Genomic DNA, 17353 nt, shown 5'->3' on the forward strand with positions numbered 1-17353 from the left:
TGGGGTGGTTCTGTGGGCTGGTGGCTCGGTGCAGGGGGGGTCCAAGCAACTGATACTGCTGGATACTGATCAGATCCAGCAGCTCTGAAATGCTCCAAATAGGATAGACTTCCAAGCACGAGGCCCCAGTGGTCAACTGGGAGGATATGATGTGAGCACTTCATGCCAAGCAAACAGGAAGAGGAATTTCAACAATTCCTGGGCCTTTAAAGGGAGGGGGTTTACCTAGCTACAGGGTAGTGGAGTTGAAACTGTTGACCAGAGGGGTCAGGATAGGCATTGTGAGACACCTTCCAAAGCCTAATCACAGCACTAAAATCAAGCACAGTGTCTACACTAGCACTTCGGTGACAAAACTTTTGCGTAAAAACCCTTAGAACTCTCATAGAAGTGGTTTTATTATGTCGGTGAAACAGAGGAGTTCCATTGCCAAAAGTGCCTTTGCAGCATGTATACCTCTCTAGACAAGGCCTTAGGTACAGCATGGGAGAATGATGTTTGTTTTCTGGCCAATAGAGGTCTGAGTTTTATAGCCTAAAAAATTCAGACACCAAGCAGTGTGTAGTGTGGAAATTGGGGGGGGGGGTCTTTTGTTTTGTTTTTCTCATTTTAAATGTCCTTGAGCATTTTGATGGGGGAAATGTTTGTACAAAGCCAAGGACACATAAGAAAAATTAAAAATTTCCACAGGAGTGAACAGGTTTCCAAATGCCAAGGCAGGGGCGGAGATTTACATGAAGTGGGTTTAGGGAATAAGTGAGAGGCTTTTGTTGCAGCACAGAGGTTTTGCAGTGTCATTTTTCCCAAGTGACAAGTCCCGCACATTGGCCCCTTGTGCTGCTGCCCCAGATCAGCCCCCACTGTCACGCCTAGCTGTCACACCTCCCGCTGACAAACACCCCTGTACATCAGAGACAAACTCTCTTAATCTGCCCCTTCTCCTAGCTAAACCCCCATCCTGCAGAGCCCCAGAACAACTCCCACCTAGTTGGATCTCCTAGGTCTCTGTGCAGGGGAAGCAGCAAGTTCCTTCCACATTAGTATCATGATATGCCCACTTATCACAGGGGAGATTGGGGCATGATTCCCTGATGGGAAAGCTGCAATTTTGACACTAAGGGTATGTATACACTGCAATTAAAATGGGTGTCTGGTCTAGGCCAGCTGACTTGGGGTTACAGGGCTTGTCTGGAATGGTGGCTGAACATCCAAAATATTTAAATAAATGGTATTCTATTATTAACGGTGTGATTAAAAATGCAATTCATTTTTTTTAATTTCAGGATTAAGTGCAATTAATTTTATTTGATTCACAGCCATAGTTTTTAATATCAGGATAGTGAACTGAAGCTAGCTAACTCCATGGAAAATCCTAGTAGAGTCAAGGTCCAGGTAAATTTAACTTCCATGTACCTAGTTGAAGTCACTCCTAGTTACCCCACCTGGGGCTGATGGACATTCCTATTGGAGAGACACACACCTCCATGACATAGCACAAAGGAGTTGATAAAAAGAGTGTGGGATTCATCCCAAGGAAAGGTGAGCTGCAAAAGGGAAAAGCAGACAACTCAAGTGGAGGAGTTGAGAGACCACAGTGACACAAATGCTGCTTTAAAGTTCAGTATGTGGAAATTAGCAAATGGAAAACAAAATCTTTTCTTAGCCCTAGACAATGTTTTTATGGTCTTTAACTCCCTTGCAGATTCTCTGATGACAAATAAGGGCTGAGCTCTGACGGAAGAATTTCCCACACTTGGAGCATTCATAGGGTCTCTCTCCTGTGTGTATCCTCTGATGTCTAATAAGGTGTGAGCGCCGAGTGAAAGTTTTCCCACACTGGCAGCATTCATAGGGCCGTTCCCCTTTGTGGATTCTCTGATGCTTAATAAGGGTTGAGCACCGAGTGAAGGTTTTCCCACACTCACAACATTCATAGGGTTTCTCCCCTGCATGGATCCTCTGATGTTGAATAAGGTTTGAGCGCTCAGTGAAGGTTTTCCCACACTTACAGCATTCATGAGGTCTCTCCCCTTTGTGGATTCTCTGATGTCTAATAAGATGAGAGCTGTGCGTGAAGGTTTTCCCACATTCACAACATTCATAGGGTTTCTCTCCTGTGTGGATCCTCTGATGTTGAATAAGGTTTGAGCGCTCAGTGAAGGTTTTCCCACACTTACAGCATCCGTAGGGTTTCTCCCCTGTGTGGATCCGCTGATGATTATTAAGGGTTGAGATTCGAGCAAAGGTTTTCCTACACTCACAGCATTCATAGGGTCGCTCCCCTGTGTGGATTTTCTGATGTCTAATAAGGTGTGAGCGCCTACTGAACTTTTTCCCACACTCAACACATGTGGTGTTTCTCTCTCCCATGGGGATTCTCTGCAGGGCCGTAGTTTCCCTGAGACATTTGTGAGTTCCCCGATAATAACCAGATTGACCAACTTTCTGTGTTGGCTGGTTTCCCTGCCACGTCTCTGGAATGTGCTGACTCTCACAGGCTTTTCCCTGATCACAACTCCTGGACACAATCCCTTTGCATCTTTGCAATAATGCACCATGTGATTCCACTTCCTCATCATCTTCCTGCTGAGGATTCTGCTCCACGATCTCACTCCCTAGTCCAGCACCTGTAGGGACAGAGAAAGAAAAACCATCAGAAACAGGAATGGAAAAGGGGAGAAAAAACTGGAAGAACACCTGGAGATGGGGAGGGGAAAAAAAAAAAGGAATAGGCACTGAATTTCCCCAAACTCTTCCCCAAAGGGGAGACAGGAAGGGATGAATTCTTCATCCAGTCCCCACCCAACTACTCAGAGAAGGGAGTGCAGGGAGGGATCTACTGGCAGGAGTTAGTCTGAATGGTAGGAAGTAGGGCTATCAATTCACTGCAGTTAAGTCAAGTGATTAACGCAAAACAAATTAACTAGATTGAAAAAAACAAAAAAAAAAGTCACAATTAATGGCAGTTTTAATCCCGTGGTTAAAAAATAATAGAATACCGATTGAAAATTATAAATATTTTTGGATTTTTCTTCTATATTTTCAAATATATTGATTTCAATTACAATACAGAATATTAAGTGTATAGTGTTCACTTCACATTATTTTTTATTATATTTGAACTGTAATAAAGATCAACAAAAAAGTGTGATGTGAATTGAAAAATACTAGTACTGTATTACAAGCTCTTGATCACACCAGTGCACCTTACAAATGTAGAATTGTGTGTGTGTATTTTGTTAATTATGTGTATTTATTGAAAACCAAAATAATGTAAAATCTTAGAACCTATAAGTCCACTCAGTCCTACCTCTTGTTCAGCCAACCGCTAAGACAAACAAGTTTGTTCACATTTATAGGAAATAATGCTGCCCACTTCTTATTAACAATGTCACCTGAAAGTGAGAATAGGCATTCACACTTTGTTCACACTTATGTTGTAACTGGTGTTGCAAGGTGTGACAGGTTGTCATCCCCAGGGTGCAGTCTGGTAGCTGTGGGAATCACTTTGCCCCCATAACCATTAAGCTGGGCTGGTCTCTCTCACGCTGCTCTGCTGGTGATTCAGCCAGCCTCTCCGGGCCCTGTTATCGCCCAACATGACAGCAGGTGGTGCCACACACTCAACGGAGCTACCTGAGTACTTTACCTGAGCCACTCAAGGATAGACAGAAGACAACAGCCAATTCCCTAGCACTGCACCCTTACTGGAGTATAAATGCAGTATTATACTGTCTTGCACTGCACAGGGATCAATAAAATGTAAGCTCATCAATATAGGTCACTTTCCCCTTGACGTTGGAAAGATATGCAACAGCCTTTGTTTACAGAGCTGAGATTTTTCAGACACTTCACTTAAAACACATTGGGTAAGGTAAGATAAACAAGTTTATTCACTATAGAAAGATAGATTTTAAGTGAGTATGTGTGACAGCAAAGAAATCAAAGCATATTAAACAAAAATGCAAACTAAGCCTAATGTGCCAGATAGATAGGATGCTAATTAGCAATTTCTCACCCTGACTGATGACACAAGCAGGCTTACAGATTCTTAAGGCACAGACTGCAATTGCTGTGCAGCATGGGTTCCCCCTTCCCCATTTTAAGTCCTTTGTCTTTCAGAGCTTGTTTCAGGAGTTGAGTTCTGGGGGAGTGAAGACCAGTCATAATGTCACTCCCTACCTTATATAGTCACTTTATACGGCGGGAACCCTTTGTTTCAAGCTAAATTCCCAGCCCAGTTTGTGGAAAAATACAGGTAACAAAATGAAGTTCAACTCTCATGTGGTCTGGTCACATGCCCTTGCATGCCTTGCTGAGTCACAGCAGTCATTACTCATAGGCTGGCTGAAACATTCACAGGAAGGCTAAGTTATTCCATGGTCCATCCTCTTTGCTGATGTGCCATCAGCACTGTCTAGCTTCTTCATTGTTGTACCTGAAAAGCTAGTTGTGGATGTTACCCAGAGCAAGCACATTTGAAATACAGATACCTAGTCAGTATTCAAAACTCCAGATACAAAATTGATACATGCATACAAATAGGATATTCATATTCAGAAAACCATAACTTTTCCATAGACACCTCACAAGACACATCTTGTACCAGATACACCATAATTATGTCACAATCATATCCTAATTATACCACTACGATGAATATGGGGTGCAGTGTCACACAAGGTATTTAGTGCCAGAGATGCAAAACATTCGTATGCCCCTTCAGGTTTTGACTTTTTATCTATTTTACCATAATAAAAATATAAAGTGAGCAACTGTACACTGTGTTATCATTGAAATCAAAAAGTAGGAAAATGTACAAAAACATCCAAAATATTTATAATAAATTTAAATTGGTATTCTATTATTGTTTAAATGTGATTAAAACAATTGCAACTTTTTTTTAATCCCGCGATTCATTGCAATTATTTTTTTAATCCTTTGAAAGCCCAAGTAGGAAGTCATGAGCAATATCTGCCCTAAGGATATGACACCTGCTGGGGACAATCCTGAACCCAGAGATCTCACAAGGTCTTTGTTGGGAATCCCAGCAGTTTCCTTCAGGGACTAACAGTTTAACAACCCCTCACCTGTGCAGATGCCTCTCAGGATCTCTTTTTCCTCTGAGCCCTGGAGATCTGGGGACAACGGCTCTTTCCCTTGTTCCAGCTGGGAAGTGAAATCAGGTTTGGAAACTGGAAACCCTGCTCAGGGGAAAGAAGACAAGGAAGATCAGGTGAATTAATGGGACTTATGTCCCACACAAAAACTGTTATTTCAATCCCAGCCCATTTTAAATTAATAAAATCTTGGAGTCAGCTCCCCAGATGCTCAAAAGTGCAGGACACTCTTTTTATGAGGGATGTAACTGATCCCATATCTACTGGGAACGCACACAGCCAAACCTTCATGATCAAAGGGACTCCTAAAACCCAGAGCAGCTAACTCCATGTCCCAGAAAGGGAAGACTCTAGACAGAGAGGAAGTCCCCTGGACCTGCTTCTTACTGACAGAGGCAGGCCCACAGACAGTGCAGGAGGGGGAAAGGCATGAGGCCTGACAGCTGAGGGAGTTGGCACTCGAAGAGACGAGGAAGGCCACAGAGAGGCAGCTTGCCCTGCTAATCACTATGACTCCCTACACACCTTCCTTTAGCTGCTCTCACCCTTCCATACCTCTTAGGACCCGAGGAGAAACCACTACTTGTGTTCTCTCCTCCCCTCCCCTCTCACTGTCCATAGCACTCCTTGCTACCAGTTTCCCCAAATTTCCTGCTCCCCAACCATTTCCACCCCATCATCCCAACATCTCAGTTGTTCCTTGGTCCTGATTCCCCAAGAGCTGCTACCAGAAATGTGTCCCTTTGCTCCCTCCCATTGCTAGCACCCCTATTTCCTGGGGCACCTGCTACCCAGCACCCATGCTCCCTTTTCTCTAACCAGCACCAACCCTTCCAGATCCTTGAGTTCCAGTTCTCTCAGCCCTCCACAGCATCCTAACTTCTTATAGCAGCTGTTCAATGGTATCCCAACCCCTTACCACTGCTCTCAGCCGTCCAGGCTCACAGAAGCGCTTTGCCCCAAACCTTCCCATGCCCGGCTTTCTAACACCCTCCCTCCGACTGCCCAGAACCTCCCCATTATTATTTCCTATTACTGTAGTGCCAGTCATGGACCAGTATCCAATTCTGATGGACATTCTACAAACAGAGAACAAAAAACTGTCTCTGTCCCAAAGATCTGACAATCTAGGAAAAAAACAAGGGACAGATGGATACACACAGACACCGGAGCAATTTTCTGGACCATCCTTACTAAATTAAGTCAAACCTTACTGAATAAATTTCACTATCGTAGGAGTTCACTGCATTAACAATATGTGTGCACACTTATTACTGTGGGATAGTCTATAACATCTCCAGGCAGAAGACCTGGCAAACATGAACCCTAGGAAGTGTTATGAGCTTCAAAGGACCATTTGAAATAATGTCCTAGACAAGTTAAGTGGGATACCTAGAAAATCCTTGAGGGGAGGGGAAGGCAACTTCTCACCTCCACATCAAACCGATGGAAGCTGCACCCTCAGGAAGACGAGTTCAGAGGCCCAAACTGGATAAAAGGGTGACTTACAGATGCATGGGCATGCTTGTTCTGAGCTAACAACCAGTACCTTTTGACCACAGAAAACTCTTGGTGAGGTTTGAAGGTCTGTTCACCTGCCTGAGCCATTGATGGGGTTGGGGTGATCTCTGGTAAGCTTATTAGCATGAGTATATGTTCTTTTATTTTTTTTAATATATTCTCTCTGTAATGACTTTGCCTTGACAATCATTGTTTGCTGGGAAAGGGCTGTTTGATAACTTAACTAGGGGTATTTATGCTGTTCATAGCCTCTGAGGAAGGAAGACAAAGCAGGCCTGCTGAGGAAGAGGATCTGCCTTAGTGGGGAATTCACACTGTAGGCAGGGAGCAGTGCAGCCTGGAGATACAACAGTTAGTAGGCAGAGAGATGTGGGTTTCTACCCAAGAAAGGTGCCAGCTGGGCAGCTTGAGAGTGGGTGCCCTTGCTGGATCAGAGAGAGGAAATACAGGTGCGATGGCCCTCAATAGTGAGAGCAGAAGCACAAGGAAACAGTAAGACAACATTTGTAATCCTGATAGTGATCTTAGCACACAACCTGCCAAACCTTTGTTATGTGTTTCTAGGCTTCATAGAACAAGGGAGTTGTATGGAGGGATGGGAAGGAGGATAACCAGGTAGGCTTGGGGATGTTTATGAGGAGTTCCTCCAAAGAGCAAGGAACAGCATGTGAGAAAGCCCTGAACCACAGAAATGTAAGGGTAGAAGGGAGCTCAAGAAGTCATCAACTCCAGCCCCCTGGTCTATGACAGGGTTGTTTCAGATTTGAGGGGTGCATGTACCCCAGAACATGATCATAGAATCATAGAATATCAGGGTTGGAAGGGACCTCAGGAGGTCATCGAGTCCAACCCCCTGCTCAAAAGCAGGACCAATCCCCAATTAAATCATCCCAGCCAGGGCTTTGTCAAGCCTGACCTTAAAAACTTCTAAGGAAGGAGATTCCACCACCTCCCTAGGCAACGCATTCCAGTGTTTCACCACCCTCCTAGTGAAAAAGTTTTTCCTAATATCCAACCTAAACCTCCCCCACTGCAACTTGAGACCATTACTCCTTGTCCTGTCCTCTTCTACCACTGAGAATAGTCTAGAACCATCCTCTCTGGAACCACCTCTCAGGTAGTTGAAAGCAGCTATCAAATCCCCCGTCATTCTTCTCTTCTGCAGACTAAACAATACCAGTTCCCTCAGCCTCTCCTCATAAGTCATGTGTTCCAGACCCCTAATCATTTTTGTTGCCCTTCGCTGGACTCTTTCCAATTTATCCACATCCTGCTTGTAGTGTGGGGCCCAAAACTGGACACAGTACTCCAGATGAGGCCTCACCAATGTCGAATGGGGGGGACGATCATGTCCCTTGATCTGCTCGCTATGTCCCTACTTATACATCCCAAAATGCCATTGGTCTTCTCAGCAACAAGGGCACACTGCTGACTCATATCCAGCTTCTCATCCACTGTCACCCCTAGGTCCTTTTCCGCAGAACTGCTGCCTAGCCATTCGGTCCCTAGTCTGTAGCTGTGCATTGGGTTCTTCCGTCCTAAGTGCAGGACCCTGCACTTATCCTCATTGAACCTCATCAGATTTCTTTTGGCCCAATCCTCCAATTTGTTTAGGTCCCTCTGTATCCTATCCCTGCCCTCCAGCGTATCTATCACTCCTCCCAGTTTAGTATCATCCGCAAATTTGCTGAGAGTGCAATCCACACCATCCTCCAGATCATTTATGAAGATATTGAAGAAAACTGGCCCCAGGACCGACCCCTGGGGCACTCCACTTGACACCGGCTGCCAACTAGACATGGAGCCATTGATCACTACCCGTTGAGCCCGACAATCTAGCCAACTTTCTACCCACCTTATAGTGCATTCATCCAGCCCGTACTTCTTTAACTTGCTGGCAAGAATACTGTGGGAGACCGTGTCAAAAGCTTTGCTAAAGTCAAGAAACAATACATCCACTGCTTTCCCTTCATCCACAGAACCAGTAATCTCATCATAGAAGGCAATTAGATTAGTCAGGCATGACCTTCCCTTGGTGAATCCATGCTGACTGTTCCTGATCACTTTCCTCTCCTCTAAGTGCTTCAGAATTGATTCCTTGAGGACCTGCTCCATGATTTTTCCAGGGACTGAGGTGAGGCTGACTGGCCTGTAGTTCCCAGGATCCTCCTTCTTCCCTTTTATAAAGATGGGCACTACATTAGCCTTTTTCCAGTTGTCCGGGACTTCCCCTGATCGCCATGAGTTTTCAAAGACAATGGCCAATGGCTCTGCAATCACATCCACCAACTGCTTTAGCAGTCTCGGATGCAGTGCATCCGGCCCCATGGACTTGTGCTTGTCCAACTTTTCTAAATAGTCCCGAACCACTTCTCTCTCCACAGAGGGCTGGTCACCTCCTCCCCATACTGTGCTGCCCAGTGCAGTAGTCAGGGAGCTGACCTTGTTCGTGAAGACGGAGGCAAAAAAAAGCATTGAGTACATTAGCTTTTTCCACATCCTCTGTCACTAGGTTGCCTCCCTCATTCAGTATGGGGCCAACACTTTCCTTGACTTTCTTCTTGTTGCTAACATACCTGAAGAAACCCTTCTTGTTACTCGTAACATCTCTTGCTAGCTGCAACTCCAGTTGTGATATGGCGTTCCTGATTTCACTCCTGCATGCCTGTGCAATATTTTTATACTCTTCCCTGGTCATTTGTCCAATCTTCCACTTCTTGTAAGCCTCTTTTTTGTGTTTAAGATCAGCAAGGATTTCACTATTAAGCCAAGCTGGTCGCCTGCCATATTTACTATTCTTTCTACACATCGAGATGATTTGTTCCTGCAACCTCAATAAGGATTCTTTAAAATACAGCCAGCTCTCCTGGACTCCTTTTTCCCCTCATGTTATTCTCCCAGGGGATCCTGCCCATCAGTTCCTTGAGGGAGTCAAAGTCTGCTTTTCTGAAGTCCAGGATCCATATTCTGCTGCTCTCCTTTCTTCCCTGTGTCAGGATCCTGAACTCGACCATCTCATGGTCACTGCCTCCCAGGTTCCCATCCACTTTTGCTTCCCCTACTAATTCTTCCCGGTTTGTGAGCAGCACGTCAAGAAGAGCTCTGCCCCTAGTTGGTTCCTCCAGCACTTGCACCAGGAAATTGTCCCCTACACTTTCCAAAAACTTCCTGGATTGTCTGTGCACCGCCATATTGCTCTCCCAGCAGATATCAGGGTGATTGAAGTCTCCCATGAGAACCAGGGCCTGCGATCTAGTAACTTCTGTGAGTTGCCGGAAGAAAGCTTCGTCCACCTCATCCCCCTGGTCCGGTGGTGTATAGCAGACTCCCACCACGACATCACCCTTGTTGCTCACACTTCTAAACTTAATCCAGAGACTCTCAGGTTTTTCTGTAGTTTCATACTTGAAAGTCATACTGCTCCCTTACATACAATGCAACTCCCCCACCTTTTCTGCCCTGCTTGTCCTTCCTGAACAGTTTATATCCATCCATGACAGTACTCCAGTCATGTGAGTTATCCCACCAAGTCTCTGTTATTCTAATCACATCATCTTTCCTTGACTGTGCCAGAACTTCCAGTTCTCCCTGCTTGTTTCCCAGGCTTCTTGCATTTGTGTATAGGCACTTGAGATAACTTGCTGATCGTCCCTCTTTCTCAGTATGAGGCAGGAGCCCTCCCCTCTCACGCGCTCCTGCTCGTGCTTTCTCCCGGTATCCCACTTCCCCACTTAACTCAGGGCTTTGGGCTCCTTCCCCCGGTGAACCTAGTTTAAAGCCCTCCTCACTAGGTTAGCCAGCCTGCTTGCGAAGATGCTCTTCCCTCTCTTTGTTAGGTGGAGCCCGTCTCTGCCTAGTACTCCTCCTTTTCCTGATACCCTTTCTCCCCGGTGGGTGAGCAACTGGCCATTGTGAATCTGCTGTTAATTATTCAATACTGTTCTAGATGTTAGGTGAATATCTGGGATGTTCTAAACTTATTGCTTATGTCTGTGTGTCCTTAAATCTAATAAACTGCAGTGTTAGACAAGAACATGCTTACTTGCATTTAATTCTTGATCAGACAGAATTGCTCTGTTCCTATTGATTTATTACTGACACCACATAGAGTGAAATAGTTAAGTTGCCCCTGCTGTGGGTTCTGAAAAGCCCGGATAACAACGGGACCAAGTAAACCTAGACCATCCCTCACAGGTGTTTGTGAAATCTGCTTTTTAAAACTTCCAATGATGGGGAATCCACATCTTCACTTAGAAGCCTATTCCACAGCATAACTATCCTTATAGATTCAGGTTAGACATTAGGAAAAAGTTTCAATCCCCATTGCTGCATAGTTAGCTCATTAAGGACCCGGCTGAAGAGACAGGAGAAGTAGTAATGGGTTTGAATTGCAGCAAGGGAGATTTAGGCTAGACATTAGTAAAAACTTCCTCACTAAGAGTAGTTAAGCAGTGGACCAAATTACCCCAGCACAGAGGAATGAACTTGATGACCTTCAAGGTCTCTTTCAGTCCTTCATTACTATTAGGGCTGTTGATTAATCACCAATAACTTATGTGATTAACTCAAAAAAATTGTGACTAAAATAATCACGATTAATGGCAGTTTTAATCACACTGTTAAAGAACAGAATACCAATTGAAATTTGTTAAATATTTTGATGTTTTTCTACATTTTCAAATACATTGATTTCAATTACAACACAGAATACGAAATGTACAGTGTTCACTTTATATTATTTTTATTACAAATGTTTGCACTGAAAAAAGGATAAACAAAAGTAGTAATATTTTTAATTCACTTTATACAAGTGCTGTAGTGCAATCTCTTTATCATGAAAGTGCAACTTACAAATATAGATTCTTTTTATTACGTAACAGCACTCACAAACAAAACAATGTAAAACTTTAGAGCCTACAAGTCCACTCAGTCCTACTTCTTGTTCAGCCAATTGCTAAGAAAAACAAGTTTGTTTACATTTATGGGAGATATTACTGCTGGCTTCTTATTTACAATGTCACCTGAAAGTGAGAACAGGCATTTTTGGCAGTTTTGTAGCCGGCATTGCAAGGTATTTATGTGCCAGATATGCTAAACATTTGCATGCCCTTTCAAGCTTCAGCTATCATTCCAGAGGACATGCTTCCATTCTGATGATGCTCATTAAAAAAAATATGTTAATTAAATTTGTGACTGTATTCTTCAGGGGAGAACTATATGTGTTCTGCTCTGTTTTACCCACATTCTGCCATATATTTCATGTTATAGCGCTCTTGGATTATGACCAAGCACATGTTCAACGTTTTAAGAACATTTTCACTGCAGATTGACAAAACGCAAAGAAGGTACTGTGACAGGGTCAGGCCAGATGGCTACAGGGGAGTGATCCTGTTGGTATCCAGGAGGTGAGCGGGCTTCTGCCCACCCACTACTAAAGGACCTCCCCCACAACCTAAGGAGAGGATCCACAAGTCCGGGATTCCAAATAAGTGCGGGAGACAACTAATGAGATAACAGGAACGGGACTGAAGTCATAGGGCTAAATGAATGGAACCTGATGGGGACACCGAGCAGAGAACCCTGGACAGCGCCCACTGCTCCTTGAAGGCGTCCAGAAGCCAGCTGACGCCACCTAGAGGAACTCTGCCCAGATGCATGAATGGACTGAGGAACGGAAATAGGTCCCACAGTCGCAGGAAACCGCATTGGCCAACCTCCTCTCCCTGGTTTTGTAGATGGCCATTTTGGCCAGGGCTAGGAGAAGGTTGTCAAGGAGGTCCCGTGACTTTGTGGAGCCACGGATAGGGAGGGCAGAGATGAACAGATGAGGGGAAAAGTGTAGCCAGAAACATAACAAAATATCTAGGAGGAGCCGGAATGGGGGCTGCAAGCTGGAGCACTCCAAGTAAACGTGCACCAGGGTCTCCCTCACACCGCAGAAGGGACAGGTGTCTGGGACAGGGTAAACTGTGCCAAATACATGCCCGTGCTCATGGCCCCGTAAAGGAGCCACCAACTGATATCCCCACCAGGTCTGGGGACCAGGGTAGAGTATAGGCTGGCCCACCAGGGTTCCTCACCCTCTAAAGGTGGCAGGAGGTCCTGCCATTTTGTGTCAGGGCGAGATACGAGGGTGAGGAAGTGAAGGGTGTGGAGCACGAACGTGTATAGATGTTTTCTTGGTGCAGTCTGGAAACAAACCGGCTGCAAGTTGTGCAGCCAGCTCACAGTGAAGGGGCGGGGGGGGGGGCAGTTGAGTCCATGGGGCTGGGGCCCAATGAAAAGGTCCAGAGGGCCTGGGGTGGAGGGTGGATGGGGGGTGCCCTTTCGCAGGACCTGGTTGAGGTAGGCCTGAGCAGTGGGCAGTAAAGCGGCCCTCACCTCCTGAAGTATGCGCTGGGGAGTATGAGGTCTGGAGAGCCCCATGCGCCAAGCGAGCATCAGGGATCCAGCCTTTCTCCCTGGTCGTAATCCAGGAGGTCTCCAACTCTGGGGACTTCTGTCAGGACCAACCTCTGGTGCACCCAGGGGGACTCTGCCACCTGCACACAGAGCTGGGGGTTGTGTAGCAGGGGCTCTGCAAGATCTGCCCCCTCGGTGGCTGCCACAGACCTGGTCACTGAGAAGAGTTTCCAGGCCTGGTAGAAGACCGGCAGCCCAGAGAAGTCTCGCGGAAGAACTCTCGGATTGAGATAAAGGAGCTCCGATCCTATCGGAGCCCTTGGAAGCGGCGCAGGAAGGCGTGGGCCAGTACTCTCCACACCAGAATACCTGCACCATAAAGGAGCCTCTGCAGGGCCTGGAGGCAGAAGTCATGGACCTGACTGCATAGAAACTTCGGGCTCTGCCCTCCCTCCTCCAGGGGCAAATGGAGGACCCCTGCAGAGACCCAGTGCACTCCTGGCCAAAAGAATTCCAGAATCGATGTCCGGAGGTTGGCCAGGAAGCCCGGGGATGGGACTAGGGTGTTGAGCCGGTACCAGAGCATGGACAGGACTAGTTGATTGAGCACCAATGCCCTCCCTCGAAGGGAAAGGCACCGGAGTAGTCCTGTCCATTTCTGGAGCCGCTCTATCACCCTGCCCTCTAAACCGTGCCAGTTCTCTGGCAGAGACGGATGTGTGGCAGAAAAGTAAATGCCCAGATAGAACAGCAGACCCGCGTTCAGGATGGCCTGAAGCATGGGTGGGAGGGAGCTCGCCTGCCACCCGTCCCCGACCACCCTGACCCAGTTGACCAGGGCAGAGGAGGCTGCCACGTAGACTGCCTGGCAAGCCTCCACCCATGCCAAGTCGCCCAGGTCCTGGACCACGAGGAGCACATTGGCAGCCTATGCCAACAGGACCAGCCACAGCTCCAGCTCTCGCAGCACCAACCCCGTCAACCTCCAATGGAGGAGACAAAGGAAGGGCTCGATCGTCAGAGAGTACAGCTGGCCCGAGAGGGGGCATCCCTGCCATACTCTCTGCCTGAAGCTGACCGGCTCGGTCAGGATCAAGTTGAGCCTGACCAGACACTCTGCAAAGGCATGCAGCACCTGGAGAAAGCCCACAAACTGGGGTCTGAAGCCTAACGCTTGCAGAGTGCCCAGGAGATACCCGTGGTCCACCCTGTCCAACGCCTTCTCCTGATCCAGGGACAGGAGGGCGAATGACAGACCATCCCTACACCCAAGCTCCAAGAGATCCCGGACCAGATACAGGTTATCAAAGATGGTATGGCCCAGGACAGTGTAGGTCTAGTCTGGGTGGACCATGTTCACCAGCACAGACCCCAGCCGCAGCGAGATGGCCTTCGCTATGACTTTGTAGTCCGTGCTGAGGAGCAAGACGGGATGCCAATTCCGTAAGTCGTGGAGGTCCCTTCTTCGGTAATAAGGTGAGCATGGCTCACCTGCATGAGAGAGGGAGGACCCTGCTCTGCAAGGACTCGGCCCAGACGGTGACTAGGTCCGGGCCAAGAACATCCCAGAACACATGGTAGAACTCCATGGTCAGCCCATCCATGCCTGGAGATTTATTGGTGGGCATGCGGCGGAAGGCTTCCAAGAACTCGGCCTGAGTGAGAAGCAGCTCTAGCCGGTCTCGGTCGCCCGCACTGACCATCGGAAGCCTATCCCAGAGCACTCTGCAAGCGTTAGGATCGGTCAGATCCGGGGAGAAAAGGCCTGCATCGAAGGATCTGGCCCTCCCACACATCTCTGCCGCATCCATGAGGGGGGTGCTGTCTTCTACCAGAAGGCAGGTGACATGCTTCTTGACCCCCCTCCTTTTCTCCAAGGCATAGAAGAAGCGGGAGCCGTGATCCATCTCCCAAAGGAGGCAGATGAGGGATCAAACAAAGGCACTCTGGGCCCAATGGTCTTTGAGGGCCTGGAGCTCCTCCTGCTTCTCCCGTCACGCTCCACAGAGGGATGGATCCTCGGGGCTGGCAGCCAGACGCCTCTCCAGCTCTAAGACCTCCCGTTCCAACTGCTCTATGGCCGCATCCCTCCGTTGGCTGGCACCCCGGGTGTAATCGCAGCAGAAGAGCAGGGTGCGCACCTTCCCAATATCCCGCCACTGCCGTGCTGAGGGAAAAGCATGCCTGTGCCCTCACCAGGCCAGCTAGAGCTCCTGGAAGGATGCCACGAAGCCCACATCCTCCAACAAGCTGTTGTTGAAATACCAATAGGTCGGCCCTGGCCTCTCCACGCAGAGAGAGGCTGTCATGGTGGCTAGTTGGTGATCCAAAAACAGGGCTGGCCGGATACTGGAGGAGTGGGCCCATGAAAGGTGGAAGCGTGACAAGTAGATGCAGTCCAACTGGGAGTGGTGCAACTGATGGGCCTCCACCCGGACAAAGGTGAATGTCAAGACGTTGTCCAGGTGGTGGTCGCACCAGATGTCCACCAGGGAGTGATGGTTGACAATCTCCTGGAGGACATCCATGATGGCCAGGCACTGCTCACGAGCGGTCCCGCTCCTCGAGGGTGGTGTTAGAGTCCCCACCCAGGACAAGGCACTCGCAAGGATCCAAGGAGCCGAAGAAGGCAGATGCCTGCTAATAGAAACGCAGCCGCTCCAGTCCTGATGTTCGGGCATAAACATTAATGAGGCTGACCATGAGCCCCTCCATGCAGACCTGGAGTTGCAGCAGGTGGCCCGGCACAGCCTCGGTCACCCCCAGCACCTTGGGCCATAGGTCAGGGGAGAACAGGGTAGACACTCCAGCTGTACGAACCGTGAGATGGCTAAAGTAGACCCTGTCCCCCCACTCCAGCCGCCAGCTATCTTCAGCAGCCAGATCCGTATAGGTCTCCTGCAGGAAAACCACAGAGTACCCCCGTCCTGAAGGAAGGAGAGCACCTGGCACCTGTGGAGACCCATCCTACAGCCTCAGGTGTTCAATGTTGCAAAGATGATGGGTGCTGTGAGGAGGGCTGGGGGGGGGATCCTCGCCTGCAGGGACGCTCATGGTCCCCCTTGGGCTGTGCAGCAAACCGTGACCTACCCTGTAGGTGAGCCAGGAGTCATGGAAGCCGAAGACCCGCTGGTAGGCTGCAGTGGCCTGCTTCCCAGTCCTTTTACCCTCCCCCATAAGGGCCCTTGTGGCCCGAAGGATTTGGTGAAGAGCTGGAGAGCGAGCTGCACCTTGTTGTGGGAGCCACAGACGTCTTCAAGAAACTCCCACAGCTCTTCTCTCAGTGTATGGGGGGCCCCCGGCCTTTCTCCGGAGGGGCAGCCCTGTGGCCCACCAAGACAGGCAGGCAAGGGGCGGACTCCCGACATGGCACCTGATAGGTTGGTGCCACTTAGCCCACCTCAGACCCGGCTCAATTGGGGGCAGCAGAGGGAAGATAGCAGCCCCTAGTGGGTCAGGACAGGGGAACATAAAGGCTGCTCCCTGGGGGCCATCCTCTGGGAAATGGAAGGAGATGGCCCTAGGGGCGGCAATGGCATCACGGGAAGTGGAGAGGATAGGCACAGGTTGGCATCAGAGGCAGGGGAGGGGTGAGGAACAAGTCGGGGAGAGGGGCAGAGGCAGGATCCTGGGCCCAAGTAGTTGGGCCGTTGGGAGGTGGCCCCTCTCGGTCAGGCTCAGGGGTCTGGGGAGTGTGAAGAGGGTCCCCAGTGATGCTGGACTCAGGCTCTGCGGCGGGTGTGATAGCCATGGCATCACGAGGTGGATGATCTTTGGTGGGGCCCCCAACCGGGAAGGAGGTCAGTTGCCCTGCACCAATGAGGGGTGCCCTGGTGACTTGGGTCCTGGCCGCGAGGCACTGGCCGTCGCCTCAGTAGGCTCGGCAGCCATCAGCAGGGCGCTACCTGTGGCTGGGAAGATGGAAGACTCCAGGGGACCCTTGGAGGTTGGACCAGAAGCAGTGGTTAGGAGAAGGGAGCATGGGGAAAGGGAGGGCGGGGTGAGGTTGCCTAGATCGAGGCCTGCTGGCAGATGGTCGTCTTCCCCCTGGGCGACCAGGGTCAGACCCAGGGCCTTGATCTCCTCGTAGATGGAAGGGAGATCAACTTCCACCACCCTAGAGTTCTCCCTGCCAGCGCCTGAAGCGACGCTCGCCTCGAGGCTCCAGAAGTTAAGGGGGCAGGAGGGGCTCCATTGGGAGCCTCCGTAGGAAGGGACTCCAGTGGAGGGGTGACGCTTCTCCCCGGTGCTGCCACATCTTCCCCAGCCAGTGCATGGAATACACCCGTGGGCAAGGCAGAAAGCTCGAC

General features: G+C 48.8%; 1 protein-coding gene across 1 annotated transcript in view; it reads right to left on the reverse strand.

Annotated features, from left to right (window-relative positions):
* Nucleotides 1-1285: 1285 nt before the first annotated feature.
* Nucleotides 1286-17353, reverse strand: part of LOC140901671 (uncharacterized) — a 43997-nt gene continuing 27929 nt past the window's right edge. Inside the window, exons 5-6 of the mRNA XM_073320916.1 lie at nt 5091-5204; nt 1286-2627 (exon numbers count right to left, since the gene is read on the reverse strand). Coding sequence (XP_073177017.1) covers nt 1666-2627; nt 5091-5204 — 1076 coding nt within the window. The 3' untranslated portion in view covers nt 1286-1665. The remainder of the gene's footprint in view (nt 2628-5090; nt 5205-17353) is intronic.

The sequence above is a fragment of the Lepidochelys kempii genome, chromosome 22 (genome assembly GCF_965140265.1).
Source record: "Lepidochelys kempii isolate rLepKem1 chromosome 22, rLepKem1.hap2, whole genome shotgun sequence".
NCBI classification, from domain to species: Eukaryota; Metazoa; Chordata; order Testudines; family Cheloniidae; genus Lepidochelys; species Lepidochelys kempii.